The 22,892-nt window shown below is 38.2% G+C and overlaps 1 protein-coding gene and 1 long non-coding RNA gene across 2 annotated transcripts in view; one reads left to right on the top strand and one right to left on the bottom strand.

Moving 5' to 3' along the window:
• CDS1 (CDP-diacylglycerol synthase 1) overlaps nt 1–22,638 on the top strand; it is a 74,234-nt gene extending 51,596 nt beyond the window's left edge. Inside the window, exons 6-13 of the mRNA XM_072622969.1 lie at nt 3,539–3,597; nt 5,142–5,224; nt 7,082–7,169; nt 10,136–10,204; nt 13,267–13,419; nt 14,219–14,338; nt 16,897–17,000; nt 20,085–22,638. Coding sequence (XP_072479070.1) covers nt 3,539–3,597; nt 5,142–5,224; nt 7,082–7,169; nt 10,136–10,204; nt 13,267–13,419; nt 14,219–14,338; nt 16,897–17,000; nt 20,085–20,214 — 806 coding nt within the window. The 3' untranslated portion in view covers nt 20,215–22,638. The remainder of the gene's footprint in view (nt 1–3,538; nt 3,598–5,141; nt 5,225–7,081; nt 7,170–10,135; nt 10,205–13,266; nt 13,420–14,218; nt 14,339–16,896; nt 17,001–20,084) is intronic.
• On the bottom strand, nt 4,761–7,084 carry LOC140513345 (uncharacterized). The gene is made up of 2 exons (XR_011970144.1): nt 6,958–7,084; nt 4,761–6,016 (listed from the first exon to the last, which is right to left on the bottom strand). It is a non-coding gene; the product is annotated as an uncharacterized lncRNA (long non-coding RNA).
• Nucleotides 22,639–22,892: the final 254 nt, after the last annotated feature.

Below are 22,892 nucleotides of genomic sequence, written 5' to 3' on the forward strand. Positions count from 1 at the left end.
TCTCTTTGAATTGTTTTCAAGATCAGTTGTTTATTATATAATACCTTATATTTTCTTCCGTTTTCCCAGAGTTTTGACTTTGTTTTAACTTTGCTTATTTCCTGATAGAGTCATTAACTTCTTTTGGTCGATTCTGATTTTCGGGAAGTTTTTCCCTTTTAATTTCATAAGGTGTTATATCTAAGGTGATGTGCTAATCTAGGTCTTGCTTCATTTCTTTGAAGAATTCTAGTTCATTTGTAAGCCTGCTCTGTTCTAGTTTGAGGCTTTGGTCATAGGTCTTTCGGAGTACCAAAACGACTCTTTATCGTGGGATGTTGTTTGTTCATTCTTCCAGCCTTACTTCCCAAAGGGGTCCTTCGTATTAGTCCCAGGTTCCAAGTACTTCAGGAAGGAATGTCTTATTTTGTTCTGCTCTGTATTCTTTGAGGATCTGCCACAGCTTTCTTTAGTTACCTGGGATACTTTGTCCTTCAAATATTTCAGGGTTGGTTCAGGCCAAAAACCTGCCAAATTGTGGTGCCTTCTAAGCAGTCTCATACAGGGCAGTCTGATTGTTGCCCCTCTGACCTGACCTTTGCAAGCTCCTGGACCACACGTCTATAGTCTTGCCTCTGATTTCAGCGTCAGTAGACTGCTGATGGCTTCGCAGGTTTAATAGCAATAGAACTGTATTTAAGAGCTGTGTTTATGAGCTCCCTGTCCTGGTCACTATTATAAGCCACTGATGCAAGGATCTGACAGGGGTTGCTTCAGTCAGAAGTGCTGATACTTTTCAATACAACTTAAATAAATATCTTAAGAAAATCTTTGGCATTTAGTGGAAATCGAGTAATAGAAGTAACTGGAGAAAACAAACCCTTCATTGTCAATAATTATGGGGAATGTATATTGATGAATAAAATATATGCAATTAACTATTTACACAGTATTTGGTTTTATGAAAATGTGATTTTAATAAGATTTTTAGTATTTTTATTTAGCTTTTTTTAAAAATCTTGTGTCGCTACAGGAAGAAAAACTTTGTAACCATAGCAAGTCAGCTAATTTTATGCCCTTACAATATCTGTTGTCACAGCACTCTATCCTTGCTAGAATCTACAGAGTCATGTTAGTGCTTGATTTAAGGAAGAAACTTAATTAGTAAAACCTAGTCTCAGCTCTGACCCTGTGATTGCTGTGGCTTACAGTGGTGATACCTTTGGGTCTCCATTTCCTTTTTTGTAAAATAAAGAGGATTGGGCAAAAGTCCTTTCAAATTCTAACACTCCATTACTATGAGAAGGAAGTAGTGAAGTAGTTGAGGAAAACTTTCCTGAGCAGTACTGTTTCCTTTTGTGGTGAAGAAGGAACCAAGATTGGCTTCAAGGAGACAAAGTGCTACGCTCTGTAACTTGGAGGTAAAAGTAATTCTTATTTCCTAATTCTTCACACATAGCTGTCTTTGTAAGTCTGCCTCTGAGTTAGAGTCCTGTGTGTTGGAGTAGACAGAAGGAGAGACGTCGGGTCCTAGAAGAATACTAAACCCAAGGCTCTGTAAGCTGGATATGTCTAATTGAGAAGGACCAGACCTTTCAGCAGATGCCAACATTTGCTTCGTGTCCTTCAAGATGTTCCGTTCCAGGCCTTCCAGTTTCTCAGACCCTCAGTTTCCTCAGCTGTAAAACAAAGGAGTCACCCTCATGATGAGATGTTCTTTGTCTAAGAGAAGCCATGATGTCCATGTTCAGGGCCATCCTACATGTATTTAGCGAGTAGCTACTCAGTGTCCAGCTCCGGACACAGAGAGAAAAAGGAAACAGAGAAGGAAAGATCTGTCCTCTAATTGAAAGCTGCCATTCCGCTGTTTTTCATTGCTCTGTGCCAGCACAAAATCTGCCTACACTTACTGTTACCATTTGTTTTTGCACCAGATTTTCAGACTTTGATTATGTAACCCAAGCAGAAGCAATGAATCAAAATAGTTTAAGAAAAGGAAGTTCTGTTTCTGAAGTTCCTTGAACAGCATGGCAAATCTGTTTGTTTATGGAGAACGGGCCAAACAGAAATAAGAAGGTTCTAGCTATAGAATTACTTTGGGTACCTTAAATTCAGTACAGTAGTCAGGCAGATTTTTTAAAATGCTCCCTGGCTTTATTTCTGAATCTGTTTGTATACATTGTATTTTGAGATGCTGACTTCATATTAAGCAAACTATATTTTTATTCAGTTTAATTGTATGCCATATTAGGAGGGCTGGACATTACATGAAGGCAGTGACCAATGACCCCATGTGGATATCTCCCTTCCTTCTCGTTCTTTCTGCTCCTTCAGCGTAGGGGTTTCAAATTGTCCATTAGCTGAAGGTGGCTGTTCTTGAGTCCTTTTTGTGAGCAGCATAAGAGCATTTACAGAAAGAGCCTGAGGACGACATGAGTGAATTAGTTTTGTGTGAATGAAAGTGCACTGATCCATGAGTAAGCTTCCATTGACGGAAGGTAGCAAAATATTCATATGAAATTTCAGTTTTAAATAAACATGCTTTATCAGCATCAGCATGTTGCAAATTTTTGAAAAAAGTTAATACATTGACTTTCATGGTTTTAGCAAATAGTGATTGATTACATCTAATATAGGCTTCATTCAAAAGCTTTTATTTTAAATCATATTAAGGTGTTAAAATATTTGCTCATGTATTTTAGGAAATATGAAAGCTATTATAATTTTACTTTTTATCAAGATTATGTTTCTTTAAGAAATAAGGGATTCTAGTTCCTTTTTACTTCGCCCTTGACAAAAGGATGAGGCAAGGAGCATGATGTGTTACAGGAGACTGGTTTTTAAAGTTGCATGCATCTGCATTTAAAACCCTTAATAAATTCATAAAGTGGGATCCATTTAATTGAATAATAAAAGGTATCACCACACTTACATGTACATGGAATTTTATTTATTAAACTCATCTAATGGATTTATTGAGCTCTCATTATGTAGTAGGCTCTGTGGGGGATCAAAAAAAAGCATTCACTGCCCTTTCAAATACGCAGTCTTGTTTAGGAAGCAGAACTTGAGGACCAGCTCTAGAGGACCACTCAGTTGGATCTGAGGATTTAGACATGGAAGAGGGTCTGAGCTGGAAGAAATGGGGCTCAGGAAGATGCACTGACCTGCCTAGAATCATGCAGCTAGGTCCTAAGCAACAAAACCGAGGCTGAGACCAGGGCCCGAGGCCCTGTGCTGCCGATCTTTAGGTGGCACCCCCCCCCCCCCCATACAGTAGGTGGGATTCTTGGGATGGAGGGTAGCAGTAGACTGCATCATGTGACTTCTCCCATGCCTTTTAGCAGTTCTAGTAGTCCATAATTCTGAAAGTCAATAGTAGGACAAGATAGCAACAGAAAGCAATCACAGTATGTAAGTGAATATGATCCAGATAGATGTAACAAGAGGTCATTTTCATTACAACCACTATTCCTGTCTATTTAAGCTCTTGTGAATTGTATGCATTTAGATGATACAAAATTGCATGTTTCATTTTTTTTTGTTCTTTATTGTACAGGTTTCTGCATGTTTGTACTGAGCTTAGTGAAGAAGCATTACCGTCTTCAGTTTTACATGGTGTGTATTAACCATTTTTCATGGTCACTGATTTGTTAAAGAAATCATATTTTAAAGTTTTCTTGGCTGTACTCTTGAGAACATTTGAAATTATGCCGTTTCAAGCAGGTGCATCTACCCTTCAGCATAAGGGATAATAATTGAAATTAGGAAAGGTCCAACTTCATTTTTAAAGATGAAATACCCGTTGTGAGACAAGAAACTTGTATCAAGCCCTTTGATTTGAGTTTAAAATAATCTTGTAAATTAAAAAATAACATTCTTTTGTTCTTTAAAATTAATGGACATTATTATTCATAGCTTTAAAGATTTTACCTCTATAACTCTTTAGTCAGCTAAAGTTGAGAAAAGTTGAGGAGATATTATTTCCACATAAATTATGTAGAGGATAGCAGAGAGTGTACGTATGTATCATTAGTACAGTTTGTTACTGGAGCAGTCAGCCTTTCTAGAACATAGATTTCCAGTCCCATTAGAGACAACGTGGCATGGTGGATTGAGTGCTGGTGGAGTCAGTAAGATGTGGATTCAGAACCTTCACCCCTGCGCCCCTGGCTTTGACCCTTGCTGGCTGTTGCTGTGGCTTGAATCACTTAACCCCTCTGACCCTTAGGAAGCTCTCTAAGACTAATCTGCTGAGCAGAAAGGCTTCACTCTTCGTCAGCTCAGGGGAGTTCTCACTCTATTAAGATACCATCATTTGATTATAGATTTAGAGCTTACAAGGGGCCTAAGAGGCCATCTAGTTCAATCCACTCATTTTACAGGTGGGGAAGTTGAGGCTCAGTAAGTGTTAATGACTCAAGGTCCTCTGACGTCAGGGTCAGCGCTCTTCCCAGTGTTCTATGCTGCCTGCATATTAATGTATCTAAGTCTTTGTTTTATGCCCCTTTAAGCTACGTGTATTCTGAACTAACTTTTCTTTTTATGGAATTGATTTTCCTTTTTAAATTATGAAGTTAATGTGCAGTTATTTAACATGAAAATCTAACATTTGGTTTTGTGAATACATGCACTCTTAAAGAATATACATTTTTCAAGAGCAGCTTTTGATTAGATTTCCTCTTTTATTTTTATCACTACATGGTACAGTTGAAAAGAACATCGGATTTGTAGTCAGAAGTCTTTTTAACTTACGGCGTAATTCTTTTATTACTTCATACTTAATGCTTAATACCTTTTATGTTTAATACTTGTGTGGCCTTGGGCACGTCACTGCATTTCTAGGCCTCATTATTCTGAGGACTCGATGGTGTCTGAAGCTCCTTCCAGTTCTAAATGTATGATCTTATGACCCAGCTAAGTCACCCAGTTGGTCATTGCCATGGTTCGAGGTCAGCAGCCTCACTAACCTTAAACTCAGTGCACTCTGATGTCCATCGATGCTCACCAGTCGGTTCCAGCCCAAACTCCACTTAATGAAGTACTAAACCTGACGTCAGAAATGTGAATGTGCTTAACGCGTTTGTCTCTTATTTCCTCAGCTGTGGGCATCTTGACCTGCGCAGCATTCACTAATTGTTGTCTTGTCGCACTATTAACAGTTCGCATGGACTCACGTCACTCTGCTGATAACTGTAACTCAGTCTCATCTTGTCATCCAGAATCTGTTCGAAGGCATGATATGGTAAGGGACCCAGTACGAATGGCTTTCTGATGGTTTGTCAAACACTTTCACATTCAAAACCCTGCTCATTTCAGTTTACTAATATTTAGTTCAACTCTTAACTAAAATGTATTTCTATTTGAGTATTGACAGTGAAGGACCAGATTCTTAGTGGCTCTGCTTCTAATCACTGAGAGCATTATATTAGAGTGCCTTGTTAAAGACCTTTTATTTAAACTCTTCTTATTCAGATTCTAAATAAAACTCGGAAATTTCCTGAAAGGGCAACCAAAAAATGAGCTGAATGTTCTTATGACGACAAGCAGTAGGCCTCTTTTAAAGTTCTAGTAGTGGAGGAGACCCTAAGGTTCCTTAAGGAAATACCAACAAAATAGACCGTGGCAGATACTGCCATGACGAGCGTCTTTGTGCCTGGATTTATTGACTAACATAACGGCATGTCTACCTAATGACCTAACTAAGCTTGCTCACAAGGGAGACGGTCACAGCAGTTTCTTCTCTGCCTCGCAAGATGTTGAAGGGCTCTTACTTGCTTTGCTTAGCATTTATACTGATAAAATCATGGATTCTCAGTAACATTGCATTTTTTCCAAGTATCTTATCACTTCATGCACTGCCAGTTGAATGTGGAAAGTTATAGTTTCTATACAAAACATTTGGTCATGTGTGGTGAACTGAGAAGGAATTGTTCATTTCTTGGATTGAATATTTCTGTATGTTCATTCATGTATATGGTATATGTTCTTCAACGTCAGACTGGAATTCTGGAGTTCTGATTTAATGGGTCACAATCTGTAACAGATTTGTAAAAAAAAAAAAAGATAGTATAATGGAAATAAATTTTCATTTGTGTTTAAGTTACAAAGCATTTTGTAAGTGTTGATTATTGTTAGACATGGGAAAAATGTTCAGAAATTCAATCTCAACAAATTTTTAAACTCACTTTAAAATAGTTTATTGGTAAAGAATTTTATTAACTGAAGAAAATTTAATTAACTAAAAAAAGGTTTACTTTAGAACCAGTTTTGGAAAAAAATTTCTAATTGAATCAACAAAAGTTGGAATAAAATCTATGAAGGGTTTTCTAAAACATTTTAAATTTAGGACTTAAGTTAGTAAATTATTTAAGTAATCCATCAGCTTCACAGATGTAGAACCAGTTAAGTCTCACTAATGTGAGACCTAAAAGATTTTAAAGTTATAATTTTGCATCAATACTCTTTCCACTCTTATAGTGCCTCATTAGATGGCCTTGAAGAGTCTTGTACTCAAGAAAATTTGTCGCCTTGTAGACAATTTGATTATGAACCTGTACTTTGTCAGGCTTCTCTTTAGGGCTGTGCCTTGTTTCTATCCTTGTAGTCAATCTGTGCTGTAGTCTCAGCTCTATTGGCAAAGCATAAGGGAATTGACAATCTTACGTTATCTACAATCTCTTCAAAAGAAAATTATTCATAATATAGTATGAGTTTTTCAATCTGTCTTTTATATAGGCAATAGATTTTTTTTCCATTTTAGCCAGTTTTTGTAAAATAAATCTAACCTGCAACTTGATTTCCCTGTTTTATAACCTATCCTCATGGCTTTGGCATTTAAATTGTCCTATGTTATGATAATGATTTTTATGTTAAAGAGATTAGTATTTAGTATTATCCTTCAGAGAGATTTTTTTTTAAAGTTTAATTTCAGATCATGTTTAAATTGCTCTGTTAAAAAAATTAATTGACACTTACCTGCTTGCCTAGTGCTCTAGACAGGGAAGTAAACACCAGTATTGTTGCCATTGGTTGTGTGTCATATTTTGGGAGAAGCATTGGATCAAGTCACCTGTTTGTTTTTCTGCTGACTTTTTTTAAGGTTTCTTGTTCCAATCTCAAGTGTTATCTGCAATGACATTACAGCCTACCTTTTTGGATTCTTCTTTGGGAGAACTCCCTTAATTAAGGTAATGTTAAAAACATACATTTGTTTTAAAAGAAAAAAAGCAACGAAAACTCCAAACTTAAAATGTTGGAAGGGGACTCATGGAGGGAGAGAGTGCAAAGGGAAGATCTTGGCTCAGAAGCCATCACAGCATAAGAGTGTTATGAAATAATACTGGGAACGTAGAGGGCTACTGGACAGTAGAGGGTCTTGAGTGATGTGACCAGATTTGTATGTAAGAAAAATTATTCTGGCCTGTGTGTGTAATAGGGATTTGGTGGAGAGGGGAAAGAGAAGGACAGTGAGAAGAGAGCTGGAAGCTTTACGAGTGGGGTAGTGGTTAAAACTGGAGGAAAAAAGGACAAAGAAAGATGTGTTTCTGAGAGTGTTCTTAGTAACAAAGTGTCAAGAGGTAAAGGAAAAGGAAGTCCTGAAAGCCAAGGCCAAGTTTTAAATGTGAGAGTTTGAATGGCCACAGCAAAAAAAAAAAAATGAAATTAGGAGGAAAAGCAGATTTATGAGACCATGATTATCAGTTCATGTTTTCATATGTTGCACTTGTTCTGCTGATGGGACATTCAAATAGTGGTTTCATGTAGGAGTAGGATCTAAAGCTTAGAGAAAGGTCAGGCAGGTCTAAATAGATAGATGCAGTAACTTTTACAATGATGTTTTAATAGTTGAAGCTTTGGGGAGTGAGATAACCTCCTTTCTTGACCTATCTTGACCTCCATTGACAAAGGACACCCTAAGGCATCAGGAAGAGACTCAAAATGTTCTAGGTTCTCTGAGAAGAAAGGATCCAGACCAACAGCGTCAGTCATTTGGGAAGATTGTTGTCTCAGTCATGTTCAACTCTTTGTGACCCCCTTTGGGATTTTGTTGGTAAAGATGCTGGAATGGTTTGCCATTTCCTTCTCCAGCTCATTTTACAGATGAGGAAACCGAGGTACACAGGGATGTGACTTGCCCAGGATCACACAGCTATCAAGTGTCCTAGACTGGATTTGAACTCAGATCTTCCTGGTTCCAGGACCAGAGCTCTATCCACTGAACCCCATAGCTTCCCTCAGAAAAAATAAGGCAGATAAAACCCAGGAGCAGGTTGGGATAGCGTGAAAGCCTTTGGATTTGACAAATAAGTTGACCTCGTTGATGGTTGGGAGAGTAGTTTCTGGGAACTGCTGGGGAATGAAAGGCAGTTTGGAAGTGATTGAGGAGGCATTGGAGATTTAGGAAATGGGAGCATTGGGTTTATACGACTTCCATGAAATTCTGCATTATCCTTATCCATTTCTCCAAGAGACCCCTCCCCTATCTCTTCCTGTTGTGGAAAACACCTTTTGTATAGTTGTTTGGAAGAGTTGTGTGAGGGCCTTGCACCTTTGAATCACAGGAATAAGGTTTCTTGAATCTCTTTGATCTGGCAGTCAGTGTGCTTGGGACCTTCCAAGGTAAAAATATGCCAAGACAAAAGTGCTGCACGTTATGACGTGATCACATTGCTACAAGACTTGGCACAGACCTAAAACCAATAAGAAATAGAATTCAGAAGGGAAATAAAAAATTTAAAATGTAGCCATGATCTGCAACACTGATGTTTCATGTTGATTGCATTGTGTTATCTGATGAATATATTAGTGGACCTAAGTCTGAGATTGTCTTAGCTGACTAATATCTTGAAAGATGCACATCACTCCTTCAGTTGACATTTGTTAAACACCCACTGTGTGCTACACAATATACACACATACTGACATTGTCTGCCCGCCTCCCAAAGCTTACATCCTGCTCGCCTTCATGTGGTTGGTAAACTGAACTCCTAGCCCTTCTTCATTTATTCCTTAGGATCCCTGGCTTCCTTCAAGATTTATTTCATATGCCACTGTCTTTGGAGACCTTTCCTGGTTCCCTTTAATGACCAGACCTTTCCCCTCTAACATTCCCTTCCCTCCTATCTTTATGTTCTTTGTAACTCTTTTTATGTTTGTCCCCTATTAGGATGTGAGTTCTTTGAGGACAGAGACAATGTCTTGGCCCATTGGCTGGCCCATAGTGTTAAGGGCTCCTTGACTGACTGATCGGTCTTCATGCAAACCTCTTTGCTGAAAGTGATGTCATTCTCTTTCAAACTTCATATTATTGTTATTTCTGTGCATCTTCTTTTCCCTAATGGGTAGTGAGGCCATCAGAGAAAAGGATGTTATGTTCCACAGTACATAGTATATATGCCTTGTGCATAGAGGTTCACCTTAGTTTTTTAACGTATGCTAGTAACCAGTCTATCAGTCATTAGGACTTTGAGTACAAAGAAAATGTCTTTCCCCCCTTTATTATAGAAGATATAACTTTAGTCTTTAAAATTAATTATCGATTTGTGATGGACCTTAAGTAGGATTACCAAATGATTGGCAGCATGTTGTCATTCGTTCAACATTGGACATAAAATTCCTGGTCTCGTAGACTACAACTCGTGGAGAAAACACATTTATAAAGCTAAGAAAGTATTTGCCCTTTTAGGGAATTATGGTGTTGTAAACCCGGCATTAAAAAAAGTCAGTATGTTGAACAGTATTCCACATTCGTTGAGTATTCACTATACCACGTACATGTAAGGAGTATGTGAGAATGTGTTAATATAAGTAGGAGAAAAGAAGACCTAGGTCCTTTTGTTAGGGAGGTTAGGATCCAAGGACATGAGAAATCTAAGTTACAGGAACATAAAAACATATAAACCAATAATTGTTTGAGTGTCTCTTGTAAGAAATTCAATAAAAGTAGTAGTAGTAAGTTACAAGGGTGGAAAACTTGAAGTGAAAGATGGGGTTACCAGAGTAATATGAATAATGAAGCCGGGGGGGGATAAGCTAACAAATGTTCAGATTGCGAAGAGCCTTGGAACAGGATTTAGAGATGGATATCTTTTAAACGTCTAATAACTTATCTTACCTTGTTTGTTTGTTTGTTTGGTGGGGGGACCTCTGTTAGCTGTCTCCTAAAAAGACTTGGGAAGGATTCATCGGAGGATTCTTTTCCACAGTTGTTTTTGGATTCACTGTGAGTATTTTTGTTTCTTGACATCCTTTCATACTTTTGCAAAATTATAGTAGGTTTGTCTATCTGTTCTGAATCAGAATAAATTAAATTAGAAAATGCTGATGAAGTTATTAAATTCCAGTACTGCTCTGTGCACCGTATCTGGATAAAGACCCAAAGTTTGAAAGCACATACATAAAAGTGGTGCATATTGTGCTAAATTCAGGTAGGACAGAAATAGCTGCAAATTTTCTTAATATAATGACCAGTTAACTTGTGGCCATGTATACTATTACAGTCAGCAAAGTTGCAGAAATATTCTGTTGATTATATAATTAATGTACGCTCTGAGCCATGAATGGTTGAACATTTTAGATGATTTTAAAATATTTCATTTCTACAGTTGTCAGCTTTGGGTAAAAAATGCTCAAGAAATGGATATTTTAAGTATTATAGGTGAAAATTTTATAATTACTTTTGAGCCACTCTTTATATAAATTTATATACACTTTATAAAAACTTTTTATGGAACTTTATATGCCAAGGAGCCCTTTTTTTTTTAGTGTAAGGAGATTGTTGAAAATTAGTTCTAGCAGCATCACTAGCCTCCACATTTCTGGATGTTATTTCTTGGTATCAGGTGTAAGTTTAGAGGAGTAGAAATGAGACTTTTCAGCTGATAATTTTTATATTCATGTTAGAAGATAGTAACTTATTTTTAAGACCCTCTTAACTTCTGTTGATTCTCATTAGGATGAGTGTTTATATGTGAGGTGCAGAAATTGGCTTCTTCACTGTGTCTGAGAGACCACCGCTTTTTAAAGAATACTTACATAGCCCTTGAAGAGGCTATTCTGTTTATTTCTAGTTTAGCCGAAGGTTTGCATCAGGATGAATCTTTGGAGGCTAGGAGTGGGATTTAAAATCCCGTTTATGTTTTGTTTTTGTTTTTTTTTAATTCTCCCCCCCAGCCCAGTTTGGCTTAAGAAATGTGAGTGAGATGATGAAGGAAGGACTGAAGAGAAGAAAGGGTATATTTCACCAAATAAAATACGTGGTAGAGCATTTTTTAAGTAATGCTAGCCAAGTAAATCTCTTGCAGTTTCATAAGTGGCTAGGATAAAAGGGGGATAATTAATTGAAGTTTATTTGGAGTTGAGAACACTGAAATGATCTTTCATTTATACCATTGCAAAACAAGATTTTTAATAATTTTCATTGGTTTAGTTTGGTTTTGGGGGTTAGAGAGGCTTGTTTCTCATTCATTGTGAAACCAATCTGTAATCTCTGTTTATAATTTTTATACTTGACTTCAAACTTACAAAGTTTATAATTGCTACAGTGTAAACTAATGATTTTTTTGTTTGTTTTTCCCCCTTATCTTTGTTTTGATTCCTTTTGATCAGTCATCTATGTATTAGACATCTGCTGTGTGCCAGGCACTGTGCTGGTGATACAAAATGAAATGGTCCCTCTGATATTCTACTGAACAAGACAATATGTACATATACCCAATACAGACAATAAACTATTTTACACACGCACACAAATATATATGTATACATATATACATATTTTACAAATTATAAACAAAATAGCTAATGATACTCGTAGACAATCTCACCTTCATCCAAAGGTTTACTTCATGATAACATGGAGAGGATATGCATCCAGGGCAGTGCACTGGTTCAAGTGACCATGGTTCCTCCTGATTCTCTGCATTTGCCAGGGTAGGATACCTGGTCAGCCTAAGGAATCTCAGATTGCTGTGGACATAGCAGGAAGCGATGGCAGTCGTTTTGCCTTAGTGCTGCGGACCAGCTGTCTTTTAGGAAACAATTTGCCTGACCCTCCATGGTTGCTTCCACCACACCAAGGATTCCAAGATGTGGAGGTGGGCAGGAAGGGCATTGAGGCATGGGAAGGAGCCCATGAAGGGCACACAGACAGGACAGTATGGTTGTATCTCTGAATATCCAAGGAGGGCAATCAAGTATAAAAAGACAGAAAGATAGAAAGGTACCAGATTGTAAAAAGATGTCAATGTTGAAGTTTCTATTTTATCCTAGCGGCAATAGGGAACCCAGTCAACAAGAATTTATTAAGCACTTACTGTGAGCCAGCTCCTGTGCTAAGCCCAGAGAATACAAGTATAGTAAAAAAAATAAAGATCGCTTCGGCCCTCAACAAGCTTTTGTGTTCTAACTGGGGGAGGCAGCCCTGAAAAGGGCTGGGGAGGGGCAAGAGGGAGGTCTAACAGTGAAGTCTGTGGTGAGGAGGGGCCTTAGGAGAGGTGTGGGAGGTGGTAACATTAAGACTCAGTAAAAGATTGACTGCATGTGGGAGTAGTGAGTAGTAAGGGACTGAGCCTGGATGACTGGGAAGATGGCCATGCCTTTGACAGTAAATACAGGAGTTTGGAAAGATGTGTGGGTGGAAATAGTGAGTTCTGTTTTGGAGATAAAGATAGTGAGATGCCCAGAGGACATGCAGTTGGAAATCACTAACATTTCTCAGGTAGAAGAAGAACAAGGGAAATGTGTGTCTGTGAGTCAGCAGTAGAGAGAGGAGAAGTGGACTCATGGGAGTGATGAGGTGACAGAGAAGAGAGAGGGGTCAGGATAGAGCCTAGGAGTTTACCTGGAGTACACCTCCTTGGCCAGATTGTGTCCCTTGCCTTCTCTTACCCAGTGTGTCATCCCTCATAACAAAGACTGAGGAGGAAGGGAAAAAGTGTAACAAAACCATTCAACACATCAGCCGTGTCTCACAGTAGATATACAGGGTCCACACCCATCATTGTCCCTTTAGTCAAATGGGCAAGAAGGTACATTTTCTCAACTCTTCTTGGCACCCAAGTTCTGTAACCTAATTCATTGTAGTTCATTGCTATTTTTTTTCCATTTATTTTCTTGTGGACCATTGATTTTCAGAGTAGTATCACCCAGGGCAGTCCCTTGTACACAGTATGTCTGAAATATATAAGTGTCAATACTCTAACTCTAGTCTTTCTGACACAAAACTGAAGGTAGGTTTTTACGCTAACACTTGACATTTAATAGATAATATATTTTGTTTTTCAGGTTGCCTACTTTTTAGCAAAGTACCAGTACTTTGTTTGTCCAATAGAATACAGAAGTGAAACCAATTCATTTGTAACAGAGTGTGAGCCATCAGAACTTTTTCAGCTTCAGACTTACGCTGTTCCTCCCTTATTGAAGGGATTGTTGAGATGGGTAAGAGGAACCTAAATATGTAGAGTCAACTTTAGTAAAGTTAGCCTTCTAATGAACTGAATTATGTAGAAAACCTCTGAGAGCATCACCTTTCCCACCCTGATAATAGAGCAAATAGTGAACTGAATAGTAAGCCAACTAAATTGGAGGAATTAGTTACCTAGGGAATTGCCTTAGGTTTAAGGTATAAATTTAGCTCAAATATATTTGTGTTAGAAATATTTAGTTCCCCTTTGTTTTTCCAGATGAGAGGAATTTCAGCAGAAGCAGGTTATGACAATTAAAAAACTAAATTATGAATGACCAATTCAGCATATTAATGCATCAGGTCAAAGTTAGTTCATTACAGGTATGGAATACAGCAAAAACTGCTGATATTTCTCAAAAATTTTCTCTTTCAATATTTTTTCCTGCCATATTAAAAAATCCTCAGGGGCAACATCACATGTGATCAGTTCTACATCTTGTCCTCTGTGCCTTCATTTTAAGGTTATAGAAGAAAAAGAGTCACCATGACACAGAGGATGAGGAAGTCACCTTGGAGTCAGAGAGGTCAGGGTTCACATTCTGCTTCTGACACCTGGTGGTTGGGTGACCCTGATCTCTTACTCTTAGCGTAGGTTGCAGATTCCCCCTCCACTGAAAACGTCATCAAGTTTGGATACCACATGCCCCTCAGCGCAGAAGCAGAGATGAGTGTCTGGGGCTGTACTTTGCTCTTTTTTACATCCCAAGTGTTGCATGGGGTTATGGATAAGTAAAGGTGGGAGTGAAACAGCTTCTGTTTCTTTTCCTTCAGGACACAGTGAGCTTGTACCCATTCCAGATACACAGCATTGCACTTTCAACGTTTGCATCTTTAATTGGCCCATTTGGAGGTTTCTTTGCTAGTGGGTTCAAAAGGGCTTTTAAAATTAAGGTGAGTTATGTGCATTTTATATCAGAACAGAATCTGTGATTGTGCCTGTAATTGGAATTATTGCATCCCTTTCAGTTGTATATCCTAAACCTCTTGGAAGAAAGGCACAGTCTTTTTTTTCCTCACAGATAGGCTCAATAATCTGTAAGCGTCACTTACGGATGAAAGATTGTCATCACTGAAACCCTGATTTTGTTACTCCATGTGTCAGTTCACAGTATTAAATGCTTTCTGTATCAACGAACCTATTCTGTAAAAGTAGCATGGGTACAATGAGTGTGTTGGCATAATTCATCTCTGCCATGCTAGTATGCTTTTAAAAATTTTCGTGGTGACCAGGCATACTCTTCCAGCCCCATTCGAAGGGGAGGGTTGAAGGCTGGGCCAGAGTTGAGTGAGATAAGGTAATACGATACAAGAAGTCATCTCTGTAGCAGCCTGGTAGCCTTACTACTAGACTTCATCTCTAATTGTTTATAGTTCTTGGAACAGGACTGGATGCCACCTGCTGGGTCATGACAAGGTCAACCAAGTAGGAAAAAGCAAAAATGCCTTTTACTAGAAAACAGCAAAGATATATGCAGATATTTAATAAGCATATTAAATATATCATTAAGCACAGCTCTCCAGGTACCCAAGTTTGTAGCAACAAAAGCCCTCACTAGTGTAATTCTTCAGGTCTAAAGAGCTGTACTCCCTGTTTTGGAACCGACTTATATGAGGCTCCTCATGTCATGAAAGATAGGCCTTCATTCATCTAGTTAGTATAGGTTTCTTCTGTCTAATTTAGAAGGTGAAAAGACTCCTATGTCTCTAAAGAATAATATTATCTTCTGCTGCCTTGAGTATCCTCGTTCTGGGCATATTATAACCTTCTCTGGGGGCTTTTCACATATTCCTGGAATTCTTCCTTAGATCCCTAACCCAAGACCTGCACATATATTGAGCCCCCACATCATTGAGGCATTTCTTTGCTTTGTATGTGTCCCTCTGCTTAGGGCTAGTGTGCACCTGGCATGTAATGTTTGGTATAGCTGGTAGAGTTTGATGAAAATGGGTTTATGGTTTGCTACCTTGGGTTCAGTGGGATTGGACGTAGGAGGCTGGAAAACAGTGACTACAGAACTGTTCCCTGTGACTGAACCAAAGGAGAGTATCCACAGAAGGTGGGGACCCAGCTGATTGACATTGTGATGTGCTGGGAATTTGCTCGAAATTGGCTGTCTGCCCTTAAGGACTGTAGGAAAGGAGACCAGACCTGGATACAATCACAAGCTAAGTACCAGGTGAATGGTGCAGGCAAAATGCTGCAGGCCCTCAAAATGGGGAGAGGGCTCTTTGTGGTTATGACCAAAGAGAAATTATTTTGTGATTACAAGAGCTCAAGGGTACATGGGGGATCTTCACAAAATTCTGCAGTCACTAAATTGACTTTGTGTAGCTCCTGTAAGCCCTGAGCATCATTGTCCCACCTCTTACTCTCCCAGGTAAGTCTCCAGTTGCAGCTCAATCCTTCCCAGTTCTAGTGGTAGCCCAGTGGAATTGGAGTATCAGCTAAGAATCATTATCGTCTGCCAGCCTTGAGTGGCTTTTAGAAACAGGGATTTATGAGTTGGTATGAGACATCACTGCAGCATCGGTGACCCTCACTCTCCCTGCTGCCTTCAGGGAAAGAAGCTGGAGCTTAGAGAGCACAGGAGCTTAGAGTGGCATGTCAGTGGCTCACAGCTCCTCATTGTGGGAAGTGCTTTTCTCCCAATCAAGGGCTCAAGAAGTTTCCCCTAGATGTGGGGCAGATTCTTTTCCAGGATCCCAGTGAAGGGCTGGGGTGCTGCTGGGACACTAGTGGGCAGAAGAGAAATTCACATTCCTCTAGAAACACTAAGCCAGATTTCTTAAGGTCTTCCCCTGGTACGTGCATGTGCCTGTGCGTTGATGTTTTGAGGGGGAAGGCAGAGAACCTGTTCTCTGTTCCCTCCCCTTCTCATCAAGCACTTCCTTCTTAGGAGGTTAGCTAAAATGCTACACTTGCTCCTGTCTCTGGAATAACTGGTTCTCATCTAGTTTAATTTATAGGCATCTCCCCTAAGGTATGACTGAGTTTCTTGAACCCTTTCCTCTGGAACCTCACTGGAGTTCCAAGAACTTTTCACATTTAGTCACATTTAGACTGGCATTGATAGCCCGGGTATTTTATCACTTACTTGAATAAATCAATCAACCCCACCTTTACCTCAGGGCTCCAGAGTTTTCTGCACCATCTGAATTTCTGTACCTCGTTGCCCCACAGTGATGATGGATCATGTAACTGGAAAGAGGTTTTGCTCAATTTCCTAAAATATCAGGAAAAAATGAAATCCATTTACGATTGTGGACAATTTGTACCATCTTTTCCAGGAATTAAAAAGGTAGTAAGGAGGCTTTCTGTATTGAAAAACTTAGTTTTACATTTGGCAGAAAACCACAACAATACCATTTTTTTCTCATCCTGGACGAAAGTCTGGTACATATTTAAGGATGTGACTAATTTTTATTTGCATATTTCTTTTGTTTGGAAGGATTTTGCAAACACCATTCCTGGACACGGCGGAATAATGGACAGATTTGACTGTCAGTATTTGATGGCAACTTTTGTGCATGTCTATATCACCAGTTTCATAAGGTACAAACTCGTGTCTGTTTATAGTGTTATATTAGATCATTTTCTTTTATGCGTGTGATAGTCATAAAGATATTTTAAAATTCTTTAACTTCTGGACACAGTCTTTAATAGACTCGGGACAAGGGTACAATTAGTATGGTACTGTGTATAGGAACAATCTGAAGATTTCTAGTTTCTCCACTTGGGTTATTTATTTGGGATGGAAAGGGAAGTATCCCTGTCAGCACTCAGCTCACGTGCTCCTCCGTAGAGCGTTGTGTAGTAGGGAAAGATTGTGCCTGTAAGTACTTTCAGTTTTATTTTTCTAGTGCTGGTTTTTATTGTAGTTGCATCCATTTATTATATTCATATTGAGTATCAAGACTAATTTTAGAGGCTTTGAATACTCATTGGATCATTTTATTTGCTTAGTTATGTTTGAATTAATGTAGCTTGTATGGACATCTTATTGTAGATTTCTTACTTTCTTGAATACTTTGAATCCTTGACATCCTTGATGTAAATTCGCCCTCCACATATGGCAGCCCTTTTATGAATGTTGCCATCCTCAATGATCTAACACAAATTGTTGACAGATTTTGGTTCTTTTACAACAGGGATACTTGACCTAGGCAGGATCTGTGAACTTGGTTGTTGTTATTTTGACAACTGTATTTTAATATCATTGGTTTCCTTTGTAATTGGCTGTCTTTATTTTATGCTTTAAAAAAATAATTCTGACAAAGGATTTATAGGCTTCACTCTAGACTGCACAAGTGTTCATGACACACACAAAAGAGTCTTAAGAACCACACTTTAATAGGATCTGTCAAAAAAAAAAAATAAACTGGTGGCAGTGGAGTCAAGATGGTGGAGTGAAGAGAAGCACTTTTGCCCAGCTTGCCCACTACACTTCTCCAAAGCAATCTAGAAAATGCATCAGACCAAATTCTGACGAGGAAAGCCAGGAAGAAGTCACATTTCAGAGCCACTGAGGAAGACAGAGAGGGAGGTTTGCTGACCCTGGGAGTCTGGGTTGATCAGAAGCTCAGGGCTGCCGCAGCAGCAGCCACTGAAAGAAACCGTCCCCACACCCTGGGACAGAGGGGAAGGAGACAGCAGATCTCAGAAGATCCCTGAACTAGTGTTGAATGGGGGAAGAGGTGCCATCTTTGTCACAGCTTGCCCAGTTCTAGGTCACGGATCCAGGCCTGAGTGGTTGCAAAGGAATGTGGACCCATCCTAGCTGTGTTCTGAGCAAGGAACAAGCTCTGGAAGTGTAGATGGGTGCCTTGGAGCCTCAAAGAAGAACCATGGGAACTCAGTTCTAGTCTTTAGCCTAGCATCTGATCCTGCAGTGAAATAATTCTTAAATGAAAAGTTAGATGATTTATACATGGAAAATTACACTAGTTAGTAAGTGACCTCAATTTACCCCTCTCAGACCTCTAACATAAAATAAACAAAATTTTTTAGACAAGTTAGATATTATAGACCTAGAGAATATTGAATGAAAATGGAAATATACCTATTTCTTAGTTGTGCATAACACATCTTCACAAAAACTGACCATGTGTTAGGGCATAAAAACCTCAGATGCAGAAAAGCAAAAATATCAGTTGCATCTGATGATTACTGCAGGGAAAATTACATTCAGTGAAGTGTTTTTGAAGCCGAGATTTACAATTAATTGAAAACTAAAATCCTGCAGAATGGGTGGGTCAAAGAACAAATCAGTAACCCTAACCCTAAAATGCACATCCTAACCCTGAAAACTGTAGGAAAACTAGAAACGTAACGAGCCACATTAATAATAAAAGCAACAAAAACTGTATGATTGCTTAAGTCAGTGCAGAAAAACATGACAAAATACAGTCTCATTCCTATTTAGAACACTAGAAAACAGGGATAATTTGAGCTTTCCTTAAAATGAGATGCAGTATCTAAAAGCAAGAGCAAGCGTTAGCTGTCGAGGGAAGGGATGACGAGGAGCCTTTCCTGTATAAGAGCAAGTGAAACAAGAACTTTCTAGCCATGGTCACCATCAGTATTTTGCTAGAAATACTAGTAAACAATTAAAAAGTTTTTAAATATTAAAATACAAAGTATAACAATTAGACAAGAAAATTAAATTAAAGGAAAAAGCATAGACAAAGAATAAACAAAACTTGTAGCTTTTTACAGATGATATGAGAGTCTTAAGAGAGTCAACCAAAAACCTAACTGAAATGATAAACAACTTCGAGTAAAGTTGCAAGATAAAATTTAGCCCAAATAAATCACCTACATTTTGTGTATATTACCAACAAAACCGGTCACAGAGGTAGAAAGAGAAATTCCATTTAAAGTAACCATAGACAGTATAAAATACTTCAGAGTTAACCTGCTGACAGACACACAGGAGCCTTACAAACGCAGTTACAAAATACTCTTTACAACAAAAGCAGATCTATATAATTAGAGAAATAGTTGCTCATGGGTAAGCTGAGCCAATACGATCAAACTTGTGACCTCAGTGCCGTAGCCATCGGACTGCCTGAGGACTGCATTATAGAGCTGGAAAAAACAATAATAATGCATCTAGAAGAAAAAAAGACATGAGGAATATCGGAGGAATCAGTGGAAGACAAATGGAAAGGCAGAGAGCCAGCAGGGCCTGATGTCACGTTGTACTACAAAGGCATAATTGTCCAAACACTCGAACAAAGCGAGAAATAGAAGAGGCTGATCAGGGGAATATGTTAGGCACACAATATACAGAGCAAATGAACACGGTAAACCTCAGGTTGATAAATCCCCAGATCCCAGCCACTGGAGCAAGAACTCAGCCATTCAACAAAAAAAAAAATGGGAGAACTAGAAAACAGTGCAGCCAAAATGGTGCACAGATGGAGAAACTCCAGACAGCCGCGTGATTTGGACACCAGGAGAATCTGTCAGCTCTGTGGATAGGAGAAGAGTTCATAACCACAGGCTGTAGCCAGGGGCCTAGGGGCCTGGGGAGAGAAATTGGGTTTTCTCCAAGTCCTGGTGCGTTCAGCCAAAATCAGAGCCGTCCATAACCTGGACATAATATAAATTGTATCTTTTCTTTTTTATCCACAGGGGTCCAAATCCCAGCAAAGTACTTCAGCAACTGTTAGTGCTTCAGCCAGAGCAGCAGTTGAATATCTACAGAACCCTGAAATCTCATCTCATCGAGAAAGGACTCCTCCAGCCATCCCTGAAGTTATAGCTGGATCCATGAGGAACTTTTAGCAATTCTCTAGAAAAGCACTGACATATATTTTGCACCTGTCTAGAAAAAATGATTTAATATACAGTAAATTGAGGTTTTTAAAGACATGAATGTTAACTTCTCTAAAATTACTGTGAATATTTAATAAACATTTGATCCAAGTATGAAATATGTAACACATTGCTTGCAAAATATCCTGTATTTTTTCTAGTGTATCATATTGACAAGACATACTACTCATCCGCAGGGTTTCAAGGTGGAAGAACTCAAACGCTCTCAAATGTATAAACTAAAGAAATGTTAAGGTCCAAGAGATTTCCCTTGCCCAAGTATTTGCCAATACAATTCAAAACAGCCCTTTTAGCTAAAGGTTTTATGGTATAGTAGAAAATCAACTTGACAGATAGATTCTTGTATTTTATTCTAAAATATCTTCTCAAGGATAACTGTGTTACTAAGACATGAATACATTTAGTATAACTGAGGAGAATAAAATCATTTGTCAGGCAAAAAGGTATGTTTTTTAAAATGAGGGTAAAATAAAGAGGCTCATCTATGTCTTGTCAGACAATTGGCCAATATTTAACTCCTTGTGATTAAATGGTGTGTAATGTTCCTCTAGTATAATCAGTGAGACTCAAGGAAAATATAAGAAGCATTCTATTCTGCCAGAGGTACCCACTGTCACCAAATGGATTCAGAGCAGTCACAGGCTGGCAGAAGATTTGCAGTAAGGTGTTTAGACCGAAGCCCTTTCCAATTCCTCTTCCTTGGCTGTATTGACCTTAGCAGAGATGCCAACTCCACACTGTGACACCAGGGTGCTGCTGCTTCCGCACCGTTTGCTTATATCATGATCCATATTTAAAGTTCTTCAGTAATGAGCGAATCATTGAGCTTCAGTGAGGAATTTTCCAACCAACAATAGAAAGTCCAAGGCCAGGCCTTTGCTTTGGTGTACTGGCGCCCTGCACTGAACAACACTTCTCATAAATGGATCTGAACGCACTACTGAGACTGTAGAAATTCTTATCCTCTTGATTTAATTTTCTCGTTGGAGTGAATGCTTCAAGAAATATAATGCTCCTGTATAAAACTATATAGGGAATCACATGTATTTGTAAAGAATATTATACTAACAAGAACAGTAAATATTTTTGTCAGAATTAAATTCCAGTCACTTTTGAATATGTAAAGTGAGAAGTTGCTGTTAGCCTTAGGCACTATGTAAGTATTCTGTAAATAGCCTAGAAATAAGAGAAATGGTTGGATGGAGAGCTAAGAATTACAATTCTTAGTCCTACATTCACTTGGTTATTATTTGTTATTGTTGAATGAGTACAATCAGCACACTCCATTGCGCTTTTCAGTAACAGCCTAGAAATGGCGTTGGAAAATTCTTTGGTAATAGGATGAGTTTGCGAACGAGCCGCTTGCCGTTTGGTTTTTCTCTTTTTGTCTCATCCATCACTAATGGCCAATCATAAAAGCACTTTGGATGTATGTAAACAAGCACACGTGGTGGACTTTATAAAGTAAATATACGTATATATATATATATATATATACATATATATGTATGTATGTGCATGTATGTGTATCAGGACGCTTATTAGGTATGTTTTAATTGGTTGTCTCCTACATATACGTGTGCATATTTGTATAGAAAAAAATCTAAATTTGGGGAAAATCTAAGAGGTCATTAAATGCTAGATATTATGAAATAATTAGAAGAGTCTAAAGAAGTAACTATCTTGTAAACAATGAAATGTATTATAAAATATAAACCTATAATGGCCTTTTAGAGTTACAGATATGACTTCAATTGGGTGTACATTCTATATGTAAAAACAGTCCTGATTTTTATTTTAACAGAGCTATAAAGATTTCCCTTTTTTTAGAGTAATTTTATAGCATGTATCTTAAAATAGAGTCTATTTTAACAAATGCAACCTGCCCAAGTGGATCATTTTTATATTTACACTGTGAAGAAATATTTAAGATAGTTTGTGATGATAAGAACAAGGCCTTCCTTTCCAGCCATAATAATGGCCAATTATTCTGAATCTACATTTTTTAAAAATTAAGTATTCTAGGGATTGTTTTCTGTTCATATATTTGCTGGTTTACTTTTTAATCTGTGGAAGGCAGAAAACATTTCCTCTTAGTGATTCCACAGTATTTGCTATTTAAGAATGCAATCAATAGAAGGGAAAAAAATACCTGCTTTTCCATTGCTGGCTTCTCCTCACCTACATTTCGTTTTTTACAAGTATGTCATCATACCTTGTTCGACAGAAGATGTAGAAACAATGTAGATACTGTATGCAGGTGCCAGTTTATTATGTGTGTTCATATTGGTTGCCTAACTCGTCTGTTAAAGCTGGGTTGAGGGAGAAATAAAACTTAAAACTCCGTTAACAGACTCTTGTAGTTTTCTCCTTTTAGTTGGATAGAAATGGCCTTAATACATGTATCTGCACTATGAAAAATTATTTCAATTTGCAAATCTTACTCGTGTCTGATAAGGCACTTGAGGGAAAATGTAAAAAACATGGTAGAAGTTAATCACTCCAAATTACCTAATAGTAATCACTCAAAGGCACACAGAAATCTGATGTCCTAAATTACAGGGAACTGTCACAACCCTATAAACCATCCCACTGCAGACATTT

The sequence above is a fragment of the Notamacropus eugenii genome, chromosome 7 (genome assembly GCF_028372415.1).
Source record: "Notamacropus eugenii isolate mMacEug1 chromosome 7, mMacEug1.pri_v2, whole genome shotgun sequence".
In the NCBI taxonomy this organism is placed as follows: Eukaryota; Metazoa; Chordata; class Mammalia; order Diprotodontia; family Macropodidae; genus Notamacropus; species Notamacropus eugenii.